Source organism: Felis catus, chromosome A1, assembly GCF_018350175.1.
Source record: "Felis catus isolate Fca126 chromosome A1, F.catus_Fca126_mat1.0, whole genome shotgun sequence".
Taxonomy (NCBI): domain Eukaryota; kingdom Metazoa; phylum Chordata; class Mammalia; order Carnivora; family Felidae; genus Felis; species Felis catus.
The window spans coordinates 192430005-192450916 of NC_058368.1; the positions used below are offsets into that span (position 1 = coordinate 192430005).

Consider the following 20912-nt stretch of genomic DNA (forward strand, 5'->3'; position numbering starts at 1 on the left):
CTACTACAGCGCTCACACCGAAAATGGTATGAGAAGCAGGCCTGCCTTGGTGAAGACTCTCTCCAGTGTCTCTGCCCCCAGCGAGAATTCAATGCACCAATGACACACCAATGATTCGAAGCCAGGATCTTTTTCCTTTTCCATCTGAGACCTAGAAATATCTGCCTGAGCTGCTCCCACACCTACACAGTGTTTGAGCTGGAAGAGACCTTAGAGATTGAGATTAGATTCCGTATCTATTTTACAGATGGAGGAAAGTGAAGGCTCAATGGGACCTAACATAAGCCAGTTTCCCCATCCCTTAGCCCTCAGACAGCTTTCTATCACTGCTCTGGAACATCAGGACACAATACCCAGTGGTGTCCTGGGTACAGAGTCCTCCTCTAGGGCCTCCAATTTCTGCCCTAGGCCTTAAAGTCTTCTCTACCTTCTCCTCTCAAACTCTTCTCCCATAAGGATGTTCTTCAATTTGCGGGCTGGACAGACTACTATTCTCTCTACTTTGTATGATGAAACATACAAAGTCCGGGCCCACAGGCTGCATGCTGGTGTCCTTGTCTAAAGTGGAGTAGGTACTGCCACTGGACAGCAGTCATAAAGGAACAAAGGTTCAGTATGGCTAGATCTTCTCATTTATTTCTATAACAGCTTATTTTTTTTTAAGTTTTTTTATTTATTGGGCGGGGGGGGGGGGGGGGGGGGGGCAGGAGATGCAGGCTTGCCCGTGCACCAGCAGGGTAGGGTGGAGAGAGAGGATCCCAAACAGGCTCTGCACTGTCAGCGCAGAGCACAGAGCCTGATTCGGGGCTTGACCTCACAAACTGTGAGATCATGACCTGAGCCAAAACCAACTGAGCCACCCAGGTGTCCCATAACAGCTTTACTGATGTAATTCACATGCCACGTTATTCATCTATCTAAAGTACAAACAAAATTCAATGGGTTTTCTTTGTTCCTTTGCATGTGGAGTCTACTCTCTTGAAGAGAAGCTCCAAATTTCTAGGTTTCCAGATATATTTTCTTGATTTTAAAATATAGGTGATTAAACTTTTTAAAACACAAGACTAATCAAAACCTGTCAGTAGGCTGGATTGGGCCTGAGGACATAAGGTAAGGAATGCCCATTGAAAATGACAGCCCCTGAATTGTCTACCCATGGATTTCAGGGCCTGACACCTATAAGTACTCAAAAACTTCTGAATGAACAATTCTGGGCAAGTACTTTGCAAATTTGCAGCTGCAGAGAGAGCCCTACAGCACATTACCATCCAACCTGTTTAAATATTATCACCACATCAAGAAACTCAGTACCTCCTATGGCAGCTGATTCCACATGGGGGCACTGCTGGAAGTTATTACTTGACCCTCTACCTCCCACCTGCCATCAGAGCTCTACCCATAGGGCCACAGGAAGTAGGTCTATTCAAATGCTGTATTTCAGAACCGCCAGCATTTCCACCCACCCCAAGCTCTGATTCTTTGGGAAAAATAATCCTAGCTCCTTCAACCATTCCCTCCTCACAGAAAGGTGCATGCATCCCAGTGAGCTGCCTCCTCTGTGTGTTCCTGATTTCCTGTCTCCCTCCCACATTCCCTAGCAGCAGCATCCGGCTTCCCACACCCAACTCTGCTCTCACCGCATCCAAACTCTACCCCTACACTCAGCTCCACTTCGGAGAAAACCTAAGCCAGGCTATTCCATGCACATAATTGGTATCTCTTCCTCATGCTGCTGTTAATACATATACAGAGAACAGGAAAAGCAGAGGCCTCCACTCCCCCATTCACCCCTAAAGCTGGAGAAAGCCATCAAAGACAGAGTAGGGGGCGGGATTTCACTGCAAACCACATGAGTCCATTTTTTTGACATTCTACTGCTAGTGCATTCCTAAGCACCACAATGTGGGCTTCTTGCTACAGGATTATAACCCCCACTGACTCCTTGATTCCCCCTCTACCAGAATTGCCTGAAACCCCAAGACAGGGTCTGAAGAGCTGGCTCTAAGAAATAGCATGGGCTGTCTTCCCATGTATGCTCAGGGCCCAACAGAAGGGATCAAGGGGCAAAGGATCCAGGAAGACAGAGAAAGGCTGGCTTTGGCACCTGACTTCTGTTTCCAGAAGACAACTTAGGTCAAAACCAAGTCCTCAACACTCTCAGAACTATCACTTCTTATTATCTGCCAGGCTCCGGCTAAGCTCTCATGTTCACCTACCCCATTTCAGCAAAGACTCCAGCACATGAGGACTCTAGATATAACACCACTGACTGAAGCCTAAAAGTTACCAACCTGTCTAAGGACACCCAGTTGCTAAGCAGCTGGGGCTAACGCAAACTGCGCTTGACGGACTCCCAAGGCTCCGTTCAACCACCCCATTCTACTTCTTCCTCCAGAGGTGGAGTGAAAACTGAACCGGAGTGGGAGCCAAGAGGCTTGGGTTCAAGTCTCTGCCTTTCTCTGAACTGTGATTTTGAGCAACTCCTACTTCCTTTCTAGGCCTGAGGTATACAGCCTGTAAACGAAGGGTTTAGATTCAATGACTTCTGGGGTTCCTTCCAGCTCTACATACTCCTTCCTCTCACAAAAAAAGGAAAGGAAATCCCAGCCCCTGAGAGCACAGCAATGGGGACAGAGCTGACAACTGGACACTGGGCTGGGTGAGCATCCTCAGGGACTCACTACAGCAGCCTATCTGTGGGCAAATGCAGACCCACTACTCCCAGCACAAGTCTAAAAACAGCTGAATTAAGCTGAAGGGAGGTGCCTCTAAAGGAAAGAAACTTCGTGCTTGTGGCTATCTGTGGAAAAGCCTGCAGAGCGGCTGACAGCAGGCGGCCTAAGCCTAGGAAGTCCTGCGGCATGGGCGCCTCCCCTGGTGGGGATGGGAGTTGCCACGCCACCTGCAAGCCTGTCCCCTGCCACTACTTCCGGTGCTTCCTCCTCTTTCTGCTTCTCCTGCTGCATCAGTGTCAAGCGGGCTGGTGGCTCTAAGCTCAAGCATGAGCTCAGCTTAGGCCAGTACATCAGAAACTGTGCTTCTTCCGACAACTGAGATGCATTCCAGTAGTGCGGCCTTCTGAAAGGTCAGAGAAATCCCATAAACTGGAGCTGCTTGCTCCCTACGCCTAAAGGATGACAGCTGATAATTGCCCAACAGTTAAGGAACGACTTGAGAATCTGCTCCCTTTTGTAATCTGGGAACCTTGCCCCAAAAGATCAGGCAGGAAACCCCAAACCATCTATTCTTAAGAGGTTCTCATGTGGCCAGAGTAATCTTTCAAAAAAGAATCTGACCATGCCACTCTCTCATTTAAAATCTTTGATGACTTTCCAGGGCGCCTGGGTGGCTCAGTCGGTTGAGCATCAGACTTTGTCTCAGGTCATGATCTCACAGCTGTGTTCGAGTCCCATGTCAGGCTCTGTGCCGACAGCTCAGAGCCTGGAGCCTGCTTGGGATTCTGTGTCTCTGTCTCTCTCTGCACCTCTCATGCTTGTGCGTGCTCTCTCAAGAATAAACAAACAGTAAAAAAATAAAAATAAACTGTTCTCTGGTTCCTATAAAAAATAAAACAAACATTTAATGGCTTTCCACTGCCTTCCAGTTAAAATCACAATTTATCTAAATCATCTACAGTACAGCCACAGGGAATTTACTCAATTCCCTGAACCCCAGGGCCTTTGCTCCACCAGGAATGAGCTTTCTTTCTAGTCTTTTTCTCAAATAACTCCTATCTATCCTTCCCATTTCAAGCGATTTAGCCACTGCTTCCTCCAGAAAGAATTCTCTGACCTTGATTGACTTGGGTGCCCCTGCTACACTCCCAGAGAATCTCACCACCTTCTTACACAGCACCTTCCATACTGGATTGTGAGTGCATGTGCTTCTCTCCCAGCACAGATTTGTTATTCACCACGGCATCTTCTCTACCAAACTCAAAATGTGCTGTGAGGCTGTCAAAGTAAGAGATTCATCCATTCATTCACTAATTAAATGTTCCCTGAGCTGCCTACTATGTGCCAGTCATGTTGTAGACGCAGGGATAAGCAGTAGCCAAATATCCAAGTCCCTGACTCAATGGTGATTAAGGGTTTAAAAAGAAAAACGAAGCAGGGTAGGAAGGATAGGGATACAGAGTACGGGATGGAGGCCTGCTGTTTTATACAGGGTGGTCTGGGAAGGCCTCTCCATCACAGTGTTACTTGAACAGGAACCTGAAAAGAGTGACGGTGGGAGCCATGTGGCTGAGGAAAGAGCATTCCAGAACTAAAGCCCTAAAGCAGAGAGTAAGTACACAACCTACTCTAGGAAAAGCAAGGTGCAATGCTGTTGGAAGGGAAAAGTGGCAAAAGATAAGGTTAGAGCACTGGGCGGGGGGGGGGGTGGGGGGGTGGGGGGGTGGAGATGGGTGGTGTGGGAAGCCACATCAAGTGGAGTCTGAGAGGATGAACTCAAAGGACTTGGAATTTTATTCCACGATGAGAGGCCATGAGAGGATCTTGAGCAAGAGTGACAGGAGACCAGGTAAGAGACCACTGCAGCAATCTAGGTGAGAAGCAATGTCGTATGGATCAGGCTCGCAAAAAAAGAGGTGGTAAGAAGTGTTTAGCTATGGATCCAGTTTTTAGGAGCCAAAAGGATGTACTGGTAAATTAAACAGGTTGAAAGGATGACCCCAAGACTCTCAATCCTAGCAATTAGGAGGATAGTTCCATACTAACTTCTGAATCTCACTTTCCTCATCTGTGAAGCTGGGATAAAAAAGATAACCTGTTTGGCAGATGACAGGGGCTAGAACATGTCAGGTCCCCAGTAAGTGGGGACTATGGTATCACTATTAACGATCTTGCGATCACCAGGAGCTTAACTAAGCCGGCGAAAAGGAGAGCAAAAACCATACAGAGCCCAGGTGGACCATTCATCCAGAAGGTTCCTGGCTATGGGGGGACTTCAGTTCCTCTGAGAGGGTTGCAACTTCATTTTCAAGTACAGAAGAGAAAAGCCTACCTTGAATTACTGGAATGCATGTCTGGAGGGTAAGGTGGTTACCACAAGTACGGAGGGTTATTACAAAGTGCCCTATAAACAGGACCTCTGATGGAGGGGCTCATCTGGGTTTACTAACAGTACCTCATACTGAGATGGAGAAGCCCCTCACTACATGTGACAGATTTAGATGGCTGGCTTTACAAAATTCATCAATAAAGACCCACGCTCCTCACACCTATACCTACAGCTTTGCCAGTCCAGAGGTACAGCCAACAGAAAGGTAACAAGTCAAGAATGTCCCTGGAATTCTCAGAAAATCCCTCAGGGAGACACCCTAGGCTATCTGCCACAAGTCGGCCAAATGGCCCTGGTAACTTCTGCAAATAGTGTTACTTGAAAATTAAGCCAACTCCTGATTATCCATACTCAGTTAGGAAAGTCACGAATAACTCCTCAGATGAGGTCACTGAAACCACTGCACACGTATCTGGCTTTGGAATGCATCTTCTGGAACATAAATCGCTTACACCTGTGTGGGACATTTTATCTAATAAACGAGGCTACCCCATACTTGTATTAATTTGATCCTCGAAACAACCTCAGTACAGAGATTAGTCCCATTCTGTGTGTAAGAAAAACAGAGGTTAGGCAAGCTAAGGTCACCAAGTGAGAGAAGACACAGGGACTCTGCCCCTATTCAGATTTAAATCACCTCTCCCTCTGCTCCTTCACCTGGCTCTTTCCTATGCTTTCATTAGCCAGGTGTCAAAACTTACTTCCTTTCATGAACCCCCAGCAAGGTAAGGCCATGCTCTCTCCTGACCACTCTGTCAGGTAACTCTGGACTAGCCAGGGGTGTTTGTGAGCCCAGACTGAGGCACCTGTAAGCCCTCTTGAGGCCCCAGCACCCTAATTACCCACTTTGTGAGCTTGTCTTGGATTTTGCAAACAGGGGCACTCCCATCTGCCGAGCTCTCCATTTTAAAGAGGTTTTTGTGGTTTCAGGCCCGCTCCTCCTCCTCTCCCTGCCGGCCTCCCTTTGGGAGGGAGTGAGTGCTGAGTAACAGCTCTAAAATGCTTACTCTAGCCTAGGTCCCACAGCAGTCAGTGGGTGGGTCAGCCAAGAGACTCCACCCCTCAGGAGATCTAGGGGTCAGACTGCAGAGACTGACCCTAGCCTGACCAGGGAAAGGTCTCCTTCCCCAGGCAGGCACTCACTGCCCAGAGAAGTATACAACTCAACTCCCCACCCCCTACCTCCCCTTCAGAGGGTCCTAACTGTGTGCTTTCTTTAGAAGAGAAAGAAATTTGAACTGCAGGAAAACAGCTTTGAACCCTCATTTATGGAGGCTAACCTAGCAGTTCTTAGCCAAGGGTGCACAATATAAACAGTTATGGAGCTCATCACCCCTGACCAGTAATTCCTTAATAGTCATCTAAAGTGATCAGATTTCCTCAGTTGTCACCAAAGTATCTTCTTGAAACTGTTTCAAATCAGAATCCACACAATGCATCTGACTGATGTCTCAAGTCTTTTTGTCTGTTAACAGTTCCCTCTTTAAAAAATGTCATTTATTGGTTGTTTGTCCTGTAGAATCGCTCACGTTCAAAAATTAGATAACTGCTACCTCGTGGTCAATCTGTTCCTCTACATCTACACATCTACGGTTTTATTGGGTTGGGTTCAGTTCTTTGGTGGGGGGAGATTTTCATAAGCAGTGCTGTGTGCTTCCTAATAGGGTACTACAAGGCACATAATGTCTGCTTGCTCCGCAATGTCTGATATGTACCCCAAGTGATCCACCAAGGTTCGTGAAGCCAGAAGAGTCTAGCCCTCTCAGGACTTGGATTCAAAACTGGAGTTCTTAACCACCACGACAGACATACACGTACACATACAAAAAGCTCTCTTTTGGTTTCTGTCTTTCATGCGAAAGGATTTCTTGAAAGAAAGTTTTTATGATACTAAAAATACTGTGAAGACATTTAGACCTAATCAGATTCCCTCATTTTTAGATGAAGAAACAGAGGCAGAGAAAGCATGGGGGTGGCTGGTATCCACAAGGCTGGTCACCAACAGAATCAGAAGTGGAACAAGCATGCTTAATAATGGTCATCACTTATTATAAAAAGTATTAAATAGCAGTTACTGGATAGGCAACACTTATTAGATGGTCTGTGCCTGGCATCATACTAAGGGCTTTATAAACGTTATCTTCCTTAATTCTCAAAACTCTTTGAAATAGTTAATTATCAATATTCTCATTTTGAGAATGAGAAAATAGTGGCTCAGAGAGGCTGAGTAATTCACCCAAGATTGCACAGCAAGTTAGAGGCAAAGCTCAATATATACAAATATCAAATCATGATGTTGCATACTGGAAACCAATATGTCCATTATACCTCAATTTAAAAAAAAAACAGCAGCAGCTGCAGCAAAACAGGTAAAGCTGGGATTCAAAATTGCAGACTGTATGATTCCAAGGCAGAGAGAGCTCGTGCTTCCTCCCAGTCCACTTCTCAAGGTGGGGAGGGAAGAGGCCAAGGTCTGGAGGAGCTCTGATGCTATGCTGAAAACTGATACTCCAGATCCACAGAGATGCCCCACGCTAGTGCAACTAGGAGGGATTTGGGAAAGGGCCTAAACCTAGGAAGAAAAGTAAAGAAAGAGAGTAGAGGTTTATTTGGGGCCAGCTCGGTGGGGTACAGAATCCCTGGGGTTGCCCTGGGTTAGCTGGGATTGTAAGTCTTCTTTATTTTGTGCCATCAGTTAGCTGCACTTCAAAGGAACACACACAAAAAAGTGATGCCCAGAACATAAATACTCAAGGCTGAGACTCTGCCTAGGCTTTCCTTTACAGTCAAGAAAAAGACCACAGCACTGCTTAATTTTCTTATGACATGGAGATGAAGGTGCCACACAACCAACCCACTGATTCCCCCTGCTGGGGTGGGTAGAAGCTTGTGGTGATGACACGTTCAAGTCTCAACCCACTGCACATGCATTAGCCACAGCAAACTTTTAGTTCAGTTATAGCCTCTCCCCACTGCCCCAAGAGCACATGGGCACTCTCCCAAAGGTAGCTTTTAACGAAAGGCAAATAAACAAATTAAAATTTATTTTTAAAACATGCATCATACCACATTCCAGAGCAAAAAGAGCCAATTCTTTGGGTCAGCAACCCTTAAGATTATCCATAATATGCCCTTTGTGTCTGCGGATAAGCAAAACTCCATTTTAAGGAGATGGGTCCCATGTATTTCACAGACTAGTGACACAATACCAGAAAAGGAAAGTACTGCATTGTCCACTGCCCTTATCTTACAGGTGGAAAAAACGGAGACCCAGAAAAAGTCCTGGAAAGCCCCATAGTCTCCCAGTCTCCCAGGCACTGGGCTACCACCACAGTGAATGATCACAACCCCAGGAAGCAAATAAATCATAATTTAATCCCTCTTATACAAATGGAGCTCAGACACATAATGGCTAAGCAACTTGCCAAGGAGGCACAACTACCAAGTGGTAGAGCTGACATTTGAGCCAATGCAGTTTTAACCCCAGAACCTTTGCTATGCATGTATCATTTCCCATCCTGCTTCTCTCATACTCAAAACTGAGTTGTGGCTAGAAGGAAAAAATTTTAAACGACTTCAAAACATTCTAGGGGAAGGAAATACAAAGAGCCAAAATGCAAATCCTGACTTGAAAACTACAAATGTAAGATGTGGAAGCTTAAACCAGAATAGAAAACAGCACAAGAAAGGGGGATATTGAAAAACATCTTTTATTACTAGTTACTGCATGTGTCCCTTAAAGAACTAAAACACTAGCATCTGAGCCAAAAGGAGGGCTAAAAATAGGCATTTGCAGCAAGCTTTGGAAGCTTTTAGCTTTGCTTATGAGGCACTCATTTCTGTAGACTCCCAAAAACATATGCATCACAGAACACACAATTTCCCAAGACCACACTGTGCATTGGTGTCACATTTAAACCTGTCCAAGCTGCAAATAATATCAGGGCTGAAAAAATGGCCTTAGCAATCCATGTGGACTCCAAAGAAAGGGCCACCATCTAACCTTATCAGACAATTCAGTCACAAAATTCTCCCTCAAAAAGCACCCAAGCCCTAACAACAGAGAAGCTACTGAATTAATTGAGAGTTAGTCTGTCAAAGACTAGTCCAAAGGTTCAAAAACGGATGAGTAGACAAAACACTTTCTTGCCTTATGATTCCAGAAAAACAAGAACAGAACAAAACTCCCAGACTCAGAATTTTGCTTTGGGCACTTAAAGCAAGTTGGCTTCTCCACTCCAAGGAAAGGCAAGATGCCAGCCAAGCTGTCTTCTTCCCACGATCAATAACCCCAGTGACGCACCCTATCAAGGGCCCCTGCACTTGCACAAAATGCCAGCTCAGGCACCCAATACCACCTGATGTCATGGCTGATTTAAAACCCACAAGGCAGGTTCACCATTAGCTAAGCAGCAGCAGCCAGGGTGAGTAGCCCCATTTAAACTTCTGAAGAGTGCTCTCTCCTGGGGATGATTATACCCCTTTGAGTTTAAAGAGGGGGGAAGGACCAAAGACTGTCTTAAAAGTTGCCTTCCCTCCTACTGTGGGTGGATCGTGAGGGATATGCAAGAAAATGGGAGGTTTCAGCACTGCCCTTTGCATAAGAGGGTTCTGGAAGGGAAAGGGGGGAAGGGGAGAGGGCAGAAGGAAGAGAACACAGTTTGAGGTACTATTAGTAAACCTCAAATGTCCCCTCCTCCAAATGAAGCAACCTTAAAAGAAATAAAATTGCAACATGACATTTTCAGAATTGGCTGCTCTGGTTTCCCTAGGACTAAGGGTGATTCTAATCCCTTGAATGTGAAGGCATTAATCTCCTTCAACTTTCCCCATTTTGATGGTTTAAACCAGTCAGCTTCAACCAGCGATTACAGAAGAGGAACACTGAAAAAGCAGTAACGCTACGGCCACAGGCCGTCATTATACTACAAGCGGGTTTGGACACTGGTCCACTTCAACAGGACCCAAAACAGATCCGCTGTGCCTCTCTATACGCCGGCAAAGGGAGGCGGTAGGGCGCGCCCCCCACCCAAGCCGACCGTAAGTCTCGGCAAAGGGAGGCCCAGACGAGCCTCCAAATTCTGCACCGCCTCCCCGCCCCCCCCTCCCCACGCTGACACGGCTCCGCCGGGATCTCCCAAGTGGCCGGGTCCTTAGGACCGAAAATCCGAACGGGGAGAGGGAGGGCGCGGGGAGCGCCGGCCGGCAGTCACATGCCGCTCCCCGCGCGGGGAGGCACCACGTTGTCCCGGCTGCGGAGGAATGCCGGGAAGGGGGGCCGCGCACTCACACTCGCGCACACGCACAGTCCGGGCCGCGCCGCGCCGCCGGCCCGCACCCGCCTTCCACCCCCAGCGCGGCGGCGGGCGCCGAACGCACAGGCCCAGCGGCCGCGAGCAGTCCGCGGGCCGGCGGCGCATGGCGCCCAACTGTCACCCGCCCGCCCAGCCCAGCCACTCCCTCCCCCGTCGCCACACGCCCCTCGTGTCGCCGCATGCCCCTTTCCTCGCCTCACATTTTCCGCCAGCCCCTAACTGGATCCCCGCACACTCGCCATCCGGCTCCCTCTCGAGGCGGAAGGTCCCCGGGATCGGGAAGGGAAACCACCGAATTCAATGACACGTTGGGTTTCCTCTTCTCATCATTCTCCCCGTAACCGACCCCTCAACCCGTCACCAATGGCGATTCTACCGCCTATAATCGTCTACCAGAGAACAAAACTTGTTAACTTTTAAATCCCGAATCCGTGTGGTCGGTATCAACTCATCACCCGGCGCTTCGCTGCCCATGACATATGCTCATTAAACATTTACAACATGGGGACGATCGCAACGCTACCAAAACGGGGAGCATGGGGCGGGGTGGGAAAAGGGGCTTCCCAAGAAGGGGTTAGGCTAGAAACCGTCCTCGACACCCAACACGCGGAGGGAGGGGGGTAGGTGGGCCCTTTTCACCGAAACCAGCGCCCACCCTCTCCTGGCGAGGTAGGCCCGGACCACGCCGTTGCCCACTAACCGCTGAGGCCCAGGCGGTGGCCGCGGGCTCCCGAGGGCTGGGCCCTCCGGCAGGGGCAGCTTCCCGAGTATGTCGGGAAGGAGGGCACGGCGACCCAAGAGGCAATTAAAAAAAAAAAATCCCGAGTCACCACTACCAGTGGCGGACCCCCGGGCCCTGAAGGCCGCTGGGGGAGGGGACGCCCAAGTCCCCGGAAGAGGTCCCTGGACCCAGGATAGCAAACAGGGAGACCCACCTGGAGGGGACTGTCCGTTCACCGTGGCCAGGACCGGCGGCAGCGCGTTCTTAGTCCACGGGTTCACCTTGGGCGGAGGGGCCTCCACGAAGTCACGGCGCCCGGCGCCCGCGGCTCCGACCGCTCCTCCGCCTGCTCCCGGCTCGCCGCCGCCGCCCTCCTCCCCGTCGCTGACGGCCAGGCCCTCGGCGCCGGGTGGCTGCGGCGGCCGCGGGCTCTCGCGCTCCAGCTGCCCGGTGCCCTCCTTGTGTGGCTTGGCGCAGGGCGGCCGAGATCTCCGGGCGCCGCCGTCCGGCTCCCCCCCGCCGACGTCGTTCGCCCCGGGTTCGCCCTTGCCCTCGGGCGGCGGCGGCGGCGGCTTCTTCCTCACTAGACCCCCGTGCTCTTCGGCCTGCAAGAGCGGGGCGCCCCCCGGCAGCAGCGGCTCCACCTGAGTGGCCATCTGCGCGCCCGCCCCCCCGGAGAAGCCGGGCGCGCCCGAGGCTGCCTCCCCCGCCTCGAACTTGGCTTTCAGGGCACCCGCGACGCCTTCCTCCGGGGCGCTGGGCCCCAGTCCCTGCGGAGAAGGGTCGGGGTTCACGCTAGGCGCGGCCCCCCTCGCGGACGGATGCAGCCGCCGTAGATCCGAGGCCCACTGGCGGGGCGGGGGGGGGAGGAAGGCCCCCCACTCTGCGGTCCAGGCCTCCTCGGCGCGCGTCCCCCCCCGCCCGTTCCTCGCAGGGCGCCCCCACCCCGAGCCCGGCAGGCTTCTCGTCCCGTCCCTCCCTCCCCCCCGCCGCCGGGGCGGCCCGGGCTTCCCGGCTCGGGGGCTGCAGCAATATGGACGGACGGGGGAGAGGCGCGGCGAGCCGAGGCGACCACGCGATCCGCGGCAGGCGGCGGGCGGGCGCGCGCCTCGCGACGCGGCGGGCGAGGGGAGGGGACGGCGCCGCGGGGACGCGCCCGCCGAGGCCTGCCCTCGGCGACGGGCGGGCGGGCGAAGGCGGCGGGAGCGCGCGCGCACAGCCTCGCGGCCCCGCCCCTCACCCCGCCCCTAGCCTCTGACTCCTCGGAGCACCTCCCGGGCTGGGGGGTGAGGGGTGCTCCGACCGGACGGGGGCGAGCACGTGCCTGATGCAATTCGGGAGGGAGGGCATTGAGGGGGGCAGGAGAGGTGGGTGGGGGAAGAGGGGGAGGTGTCTTAAAGGGCCAGCACGTCAGAGCGTTCGCAGGTGGAGCACATGGGAACGGGCCACGCGGCCGACCCGGCCTGCTCGCGCTCTTTAGGCTAAGTGCACCGAATTCGGGAGAAGGAGCCATTAATGTCATCCCGGATTTACAGAGTGAAGGAGAGGGGTGCCCATCCACTTCGAGGACGCGCCGACGCCGCCAGCTCCCTGGCGCCCCGCGGGCCTGGCCCCTCCGGGCCCGCCCGGGTGACCTTGGGCGAGTCGCCCTCACCTCTCCGGGCCGTACTGGGCTCCTCCCTGCGGCCCCGGACGGCCAGGACACTGCCCGGAGTTCGGTTCGACGCCCGGCCCCGAAGGCAGGCCCTTAACCCACGGGGACAAGAGTGCCGACGAAGTGGGAACGGAATTACCAACCCCCAACCTGGCCAGGCCCCTGAAACCGAATATTCATGGGCAGGAAATGTTTTTTTTTCTAAAGAATTGCTTAGGGCGGAGTTGAACCAACGTGATTGGGACTCAGATACCTGAGATTTTATCCTGGCCCTGCCCCTTACCAACTCTGCAGCAGTCATTTCCTCAGTGGACCTCAGTTTCTCTGTTGTAAAACGAACCAATGGTAAATGACAGTGATTTCAAACTTCAATGCACATTCAATAAATATTTACTAACCTCGTACTGTGAGAGCCTGAAGGGTTCTAGGAAAGGGAGTTTGGCAATCAGGCGAACAAGGTCTCTATCCTGGAATTTACACTCCGAGGTGGAGAAAGACAATAAACAGTGATAAATGCTTGTTTCCTTTCTATGAAGACGATAACTACTACAGTGGTTGGTTAAACTAGATCTGCTACTTCAGTATGGATGATGAGGGAAAACCTTGAATGCAGATTCCAAATGTTTTCGAATGGAATATGTCTGGGATGGGACCTTGAAACCCGCAAGTCTAACAAACCTTGGATGCTTACCCATCTGGTGGTCCCACACTTCACTTGGAGAATTCCTGGTTCTGACTGGCTGTGATCCCACCACCTCAAGACATAACAGCCTGGAATGTTGGCCATCTCCAAGGCAAGGATTAGAATACATGACCTGCTGGCTATGGGAAAAGGCTTATTGAAAAGCCTCTTGGAATTGCCCCAGGGGATGAGGCTGGTTGTAACCATGACTATTGGGGAGAGGTGCTGTTGGGGGATAATCTGACGTCTAGTTCCAGCTCTTCCATAACTTGCAACTCAGCCTCTGCACATTGGTCAGCATTCCAACCTTCCATGGGCACCCCTTTCCTGGTGGTGAAATGGGGGTAAAATTATGCCTAACTTGCTTCTGCCCTCTCAGCTTCTGTGAGGGGTCAAATGAGACGTTAGTCAAAGTGCGGTGTAAATTATAGAGACTGAGACTGGTGCTTCAAAAGAGGTACCAAGGAAGGTAATGATCACAGGAATCTCAATGAATTTGAGCAGGATTCTTCATAATTGTATTATATATGCCCTTAATCGGAAGGTAAATTATTGTACCTTGCCACTGGAATGCACTATTTTTTATCGTACTTAACTGGTATTTCCTGAAGAGGTTATTCACACTAGACCTTCTCTGAACCTTGTTAATAAGGGACATTATGGTCATTGGTCATTCTTTTCTATGTGCCTATAGTTGGAGTTGGAGGGTAGAGGCGCCCCCATGTAACTTGTGAGGGGACCAGGACTGTGTGCACAAGTATCCCATTCACACTACCCAGCCATCAGTCTGAGCTGAACAAGCACCACCAGGCCTGCTGTTTGAAGGCTGGAGGGGCACTGGGATCTGCATGCACTGGGCCTGCTCTGCCCCAGAAAGGGGCTCCTAAACACCAGTGCATCATTTTGCAAATGGGAGAACTGGGGCCAGAGACAAAATAAAAAGACTACATCTTAAACTAAGGCTGTTAGAACTGGAAAAAGGAATCTCAACGATTACTCAATTTCCTTGTTTTGCAGATGAGGGCAGAGAGGTTCAGAGAACTGAAGTTATTTAAGCAAGATCACACAGCTAGTTCATGGCAGAACCAGGTCTCACACCTGAATTTCTTGATCCTACGTCCAGTAGCCTTTTCTACATAAAATGTTGGAATTGGGATTTGAATTCAGGTTTTTATTATTTTAATTTTAATTTAATTTAATTTAATTTAATTTAATTTAATTTAATTTAATTTAATTTAATTTAATTTTAGAGAGAGTGTGTGAGCAAGAGAGGGGCAGAAGGAGAAAGAGAATCTTAAGCAGGTTCCATGCTGAGCGTGGAGCCTGTTATGGGGCTTGATCCATGACCCTGGGACCATGACCTGAGCCGAAATCAAGAGTTGGACACTCAACTGACCAAGCCACCTAGATGCCCCTGAATTCAAGTTTTTAAAAATTCCTGACCCAGGGTGCCTGGGTGGCGCAGTCGGTTAAGCGACCGACTTCAGCCAGGTCACGATCTCGCGGTCGGTGAGTTCGAGCCCCGCGTCGGGCTCTGGGCTGATGGCTCAGAGCCTGGAGCCTGTTTCCGATTCTGTGTCTCCCTCTCTCTCTGCCCCTCCCCCGTTCATGCTCTGTCTCTCTCTGTCCCAAAAATAAATAAACGTTAAAAATTCCTGACCCAATGTGGCATTCTATATTCAGTTCTAAATGTTAATAATGACCAAAATTAGTAGTTACTTTTACTGAGTAGCAACTATATGCCAGGTTCTATGAGAAATACTTGACATTCATTATCTCACTTAATTCTCACAATAACGCAATGAGATAGGTGTTAATTCTGGCCACAAATAATTATTGAGTCCCTACTATGTGCCAGGCATGCCAAGGCCAGGTAGCTGTTATCTTCAATCACAAATGAAGGTGACTGAAATTCATCAAAGAAAATAAGAAAATTAGGTGGGTGTCTGGAGTCACAGGCAGCAGCTGAATATCAGAGTGACCTTTTTCAGGGCAGTGTAACTTCCCAGACCGTATCCTTACCCCCATACGACACTGTAAGGCCTGCCTCTCTTCCTTCCATTGCAAAATTCACAAGTAATTATGGAGAACCCATCAAATACATAAGCCTAGGGAAGATCCTAAAGATATGGAATCTTGTTTCCCCCAAAAGTAAACTCTAATGGGGGGGAGAGGGGCAAGTAATTAAGCAATAGTTCACCTCAGGCCAAAAAGGAGGTAAGACAAGATTTGCTTTGGGCAGAAAGTGACAAGAATCAAACTAACTTGTGTGGCACCCAGGGCTTCAACACCCCATGTGCTTAAAAACACAGAGACACACAGTGAGACAATCAAACTTAAAAAATAAAAATTATGGGGGCGCCTGGGTGGCTCAGTCAGTTAAGCATCCGACTTCGGCTCAGGTCATGATCTCGCAGTCCGTGAGTTCGAGCCCCTGCTGTTTCAGATTCTGTGTCTCCCTCTCTCTCTGACCCTCCCTCATTCATGCTGTCTCTCCCTGTCTCAAAAATAAATAAACGTTAAAAAAAATTTTTAAATAAATAAATAAATAATATAAAGTGGGTCCAAATACCTATTTGTATTTAATTATGTGCTTGTTTGCTCCCAGTGCTGACAACTTCCTGAAGACAGAAGAGGTCACATGAGGGACAGATAACCTAGAGACCTGATTGATAAGCTGCAGACCATCTCTGGCTTTGCTGAATGACTTTGGGCAGCGTCTGTGCCTTCCCGGGCTTCCATTTCTCTCTCCACAAAATGGGAAGCATGATACCTGCCTCTCTGGCTTATCAAGGTGAAGAAAGGTACAGTTTCCATGAAACTTCATTCTTTTGGGGGAAGCATTGGTAAAAGGTGGTGAGGTTCCTTGAGTTATCTGTGTTAGGATGAAAAATTTTAATACACATAGATGTACGGTTTTTCTCCTCTTTCAGTTTGATTTTCCAAAGGACCTTGTGTTTCTGGAAGAACTTGGGCTGTATAACTTATCTTCTGATATCAGGGGCTCCTGGGCAGGAGGCCTCTAAGCAGACATGGAGGAGTGGGTGGGGTCAGCAAGGGAGGGGCCTTGGCCTATACGAACAGTGCCAGCTGGGGAGTGTTTTTCCAAACTCTGAGAACTCTTGGGTTTTTTGGCACATGCCACAAAATTTATTTCACTTCATGGGAGGAGGCTCAGCCTAGATCTCTTCTTGTGAAGTAAATGGAAACGGCAATAGTTAACTGAGGTGGGATGGCGGGGGTACTGTGTGTTCCCGTAGTACCTCGTTAGCCCCCAGAGCAACACAATTTGTGTAAGTATGATTATTCCCATTTTACAGATGAGGAAGTAGACTCAGAGGCAGCCAAGCCTCCCCAGGGGGTTAGTAAAAGAGGAGCATGGGTTTGTAATGAAGAAGGTCTGACAGAGAATTTAACTTCCAACACATTCACCACTTGGACGCAGAGACAGGCCTCACCTCAGCCTCTCTCTCCTCCATTCTTCCCCCTTCCCCCAGCCCCACGCCCCTCCCTGGCATGCCTACACTCCTCAGATGGTCTCATGATGAGCTTGTCCACTGATTGTCCCCCGCCTCCCGCCTCGATGCAGCCTACCACACTGCCTGAGCCAGTTCTCTGGACTCTTTCATGAACCGAGCCCTGCCTCTGCTTAACAACTCCCATTCGCACCCCTCCCTGTCCTGCTGCCTCTACCACACCCAATACCCCAGCAGCAGTGGACCACTCACTGTTTCTTTCCTTCCACAAATATTTATTAAGCATCTACAATGTGCCAGGTACTGCCTAGGCCCTGGACATAGAGAAGTGAGCAAGATACACAAATTCCCTGCTTTTGGGAAGCTCCTGGTCTTACACCCTGTGGCCCCCACGCTTTCCTGCCTCAATTCATGTAAATTCTTTCACTGTGACATTCCTGTTCATAGTGAGGTCCTGAGTGTGAATCCCAGCTTGACCGTCTGCTGACTTTGAACAAATATTTAACTTCTCTCTAAGCCTCAGTTTCCCCATCTGTACATTGGAGATGATAATACTACTTATCTCATAGAGCTCTGGTGATTTTTAAAGGAGATAATGTGTATAATTTAATAGGACAATGCTTGCACATAGTATGCAATAAGTAAACATTACCTTTCATTACTTTATTATTGCCAGTAATGCCATTCCATTTCCATTTGTCCAGAATTCTACTTATCCTTCAAGGCTCAACACAAAATGCCAACTTTTCACAAAATCTTATTTAATTTCCAGAACTAGAATAGATTTCTCCCCACTCTTTTTTAAATTTTTTAATGTTTATTTAATTTTTAGAGAAAGAGAGACCACATGAGCAAGGGAGGGACAGAGAAAGACTGAGACACAGCATCAGAAGCAGGCCCCAGGCTCTGAGCTGTCAGCACAGAGCCCGACGCAGGGCTCAAACTCATGAACGATGAGATCATGACCTGAGCTGAAGTCGGACACTCAACTGACTGAGCCACCCAGGCACCCTGATTTCTCCCCAGTCTTAACTCCTAGTGGCAATTTCCCTAAAGCATATAGTATTGTTTATTTCCTTTCTGCCCTCAATTATGGTTACTTATAAGTATGTCTTATCTTCCATCTAGATTATGTTTCTTGAAGGCAGGGATTGCATCCCATTGTTCTTAGTGTTTCTTATTGTAGTCATCAGTGGTGCCGTCACAGCAGGCCCTCAGTGTATTTTCTGGACAAATGAATGGATGAATGAATGAATGAATGAATGAGTGCAGGATCGCTCCTGATCACATCAGTGTTTCAGTAACTAGAATGATACTGTCAAGGACCAAGTGCTAACTTTCATGTATACTTAATATATAATGTAGATAATAAATGTTTAGTATAATTATATAAATTATATATATACTTTGAAATGATAAAATATAATGTGAAAATAAAATGTGCTAACTTTAGCAAACAAAGTATTTTAAGTCTAACAAAGCAAAACGCGCATATAAGCCCACAGCCCAGAGGCACTCACTGGCAACGTATTGGTGTATTTTCTTCCGGTCTTTTCTCTATGTATATTTTATCTAATTGAGGCAGTACTGCAAATTCAGCAGTTTTATTTCTTGCTTCCCTGCCTTAACACTGTATTATGAGCACTGTCCCCACATCATTTGCAAATGCCCTTCACACAGTTAGTTGTGTCATCTATTGAGCACCTATGGTTTGCTCACATCTGCCCATCTTCGGTTTGTGCCACACTGCATTTCCCAAAGGGCTTTCATGGAGACAAGACAGATGTGATTGTCTCCAATTGGCCGCTGAAGAACTGAGCTTCACAGAAGTTCAGATAAATGCTCTAGGATCCCAGGACAGCAGAATCAGATGAGAACCCAGGTCACACCCTCTCATTCCAGACCCCTCCACCATCCCACAGGAGATACAGCACGCATTGGAAATGCAAACCTCCCACCACACCAGTCAGACAAACTCAGGTAACCATGTTCAATCATTCCAGTGACTGGAAACATCTCAGTTCACGGAGGCAGGTAGAAATTAGCAGCCAAAACAAAGGCAGACAGCAATTTTCCTGGCAACATGACCATAGTTAGTCACAAGTACTGAGCTCCCAGAAGAGAAGGGCCCTGACTTAGGGACTAGAGTGGAAACAATAAAGGGCAAGACATGGTCTCTGCCCCAGGGAACAAAATTCTCTACACCAGCACGGTGTTCTGTTCACACACCACTTGTCTGTCCTTTGCCTATAGCACAGGGGGAAAAAGGTAAAGGGTTTGAGGTCAAAAGAATTAGGTCCAAGTTTAGGTTTGTCTACTTTCTAGCTGTGTGATGTTAGGCAAGTTACTTCACTTCTCTGAGCTTTATTGTTTCCATCTATAAAATGGTGAAAGGAAAATAGCTGATAAAATTCACTATGGTTTTGAGAACATTAAATAAACCAACATCTGTGAAAGAGTTTTATAGTCCCAGCTCTGCCACCTTTCAGCCCTGTAACCTCAGGCAAGTTCCTCCTTCACCTCTCTCTGTGTCAGTTTTCTCATCTGTAAATTGGAGATGAAGAAAACACCTCCCTTTAGGGTTATTGTGAGGATTAAGTGAGTTAACACATGCAAAGTGCTTAGAACAGTACCTCACAAATAGTACATACTGAACAAATGTTCCCTATTATTATAGTAGCATAGAATCAAGAGAATCATTCTCAAAAATCCCATAAAAAAATCAGAGCAAGTGTCTAATCTATAGATGAGGAAACCAATCCTCAGAAAGATGAGGTGTTTATCCAGAGTCCTGATGCTAATTGATGGCAGCTTCAGGACTTCTCTAGATTTCAAATGCAATGCCTTCCTTCTCCAGATAATATTCTAGCTGTTGTAAGCTGTCAGCCTTCTGGCCAATTTCAGTCCACAGGCATGTTTTGTTTGGCCCACACAGTATTCTTTTTTTAATTGAATTTAACTGTGATTAGATGGGCCCAGCACACGCTAGTGAGCCTCAGGCCCAACCCCTCCTCTGGTGTTTGTGACTCCCAGCCAACCAGCCGACTACCCTTATTTAGATCCCTGCACAGGCTGATACAATGCCAGTCACTAAACACATGGTGTAGACAAGTTCTGGAAACTAAAGGGGAGGCAGAGAGGAGCACAGGCCAGAGGGACAGGGACGAAGTAGTCAGGGAAGCCTTCCTGGAGGTGGCTGTACTTGAGTTAAAACTTAAAATTAGGGAATGGGCTTTGTCCAGTATAAACGGGGTGGGGGGGCAGATTGCTTTAGCATTTGGTGACCTTCAGGGATGTTTATGAGTTTCCCTGCCAAGGCTTCCGCAGGCCTTTCCCTTGGTCAAGAAGAGAAAAGAAATAAGCTGCCCCTTATCTCAGATGAGGCCATGCGACTCAGGAGGTCCAGAGTCAATACGCATTGTCACTGTTTTTGAGTAATTCATCTGTGTCATCACCCCTGAGTACTCAGCACCATGCAGGACACCTGGAGGGAGGTGTGATCACATGAGCTGAATGGAGTATGAAGGATGGCCCCTGCCCTCGATGATAATGATAGCAAGAATAATAATGATAACGGCAGGGTCTGTAGACAGGGGCTTTTTTTGTTCCGGGTGGCAGTTCCCAAGGGAAATTCCCAAGAATGTGAATAGATAATCCACCAAGATGGAATCTGCCATCAAACTATTTGGGAAAACATTGGGCTTATTTAAGCAATGTTAAATAAATGTTTTGCTCTGGGGTGTCTTGGGGCCTCTAGCATTCATGGTAAATCTCTCAGAAGGAGAGCATTCCCCAAACTCATGTGACACAGAGCAAATCTGAGAACCCCTTTTGAGAAACACTGACTCCCTTTCTGCTGGGGTGGTTTCAGACAAAGGGATGTAGGAAGAGGTCTGGCCCTGCTACTATTTCTTATGGAACCTAGATAAGTCCCTTTTCTTCTCTGGACTTTAGTTTTCCCATTAAAAAAAAAAAAAAAAAAAAAAGTCTGAAGGTCCTG

At 48.6% G+C, this 20912-nt stretch overlaps 1 protein-coding gene and 1 long non-coding RNA gene across 5 annotated transcripts in view; one reads left to right on the forward strand and one right to left on the reverse strand.

Annotated features, from left to right (window-relative positions):
• Positions 1-12079, reverse strand: part of LARP1 (La ribonucleoprotein 1, translational regulator) — a 56397-nt gene extending 44318 nt beyond the window's left edge. For all 3 annotated transcript variants that reach the window (XM_045036445.1, XM_045036443.1, XM_023260226.2), the window contains exon 1: positions 11315-12079. In XM_045036445.1, coding sequence (XP_044892380.1) covers positions 11315-11756 — 442 coding nt within the window. In that variant the 5' untranslated portion in view covers positions 11757-12079. The remainder of the gene's footprint in view (positions 1-11314) is intronic.
• A 1475-nt stretch (positions 12080-13554) lies between these two features.
• Positions 13555-20912, forward strand: part of LOC102901291 — a 69618-nt gene continuing 62260 nt past the window's right edge. For both annotated transcript variants that reach the window (XR_002162525.2, XR_006584687.1), the window contains exons 1-2: positions 13555-13980; positions 16045-16240. This is a non-coding gene — a long non-coding RNA (uncharacterized LOC102901291). The remainder of the gene's footprint in view (positions 13981-16044; positions 16241-20912) is intronic.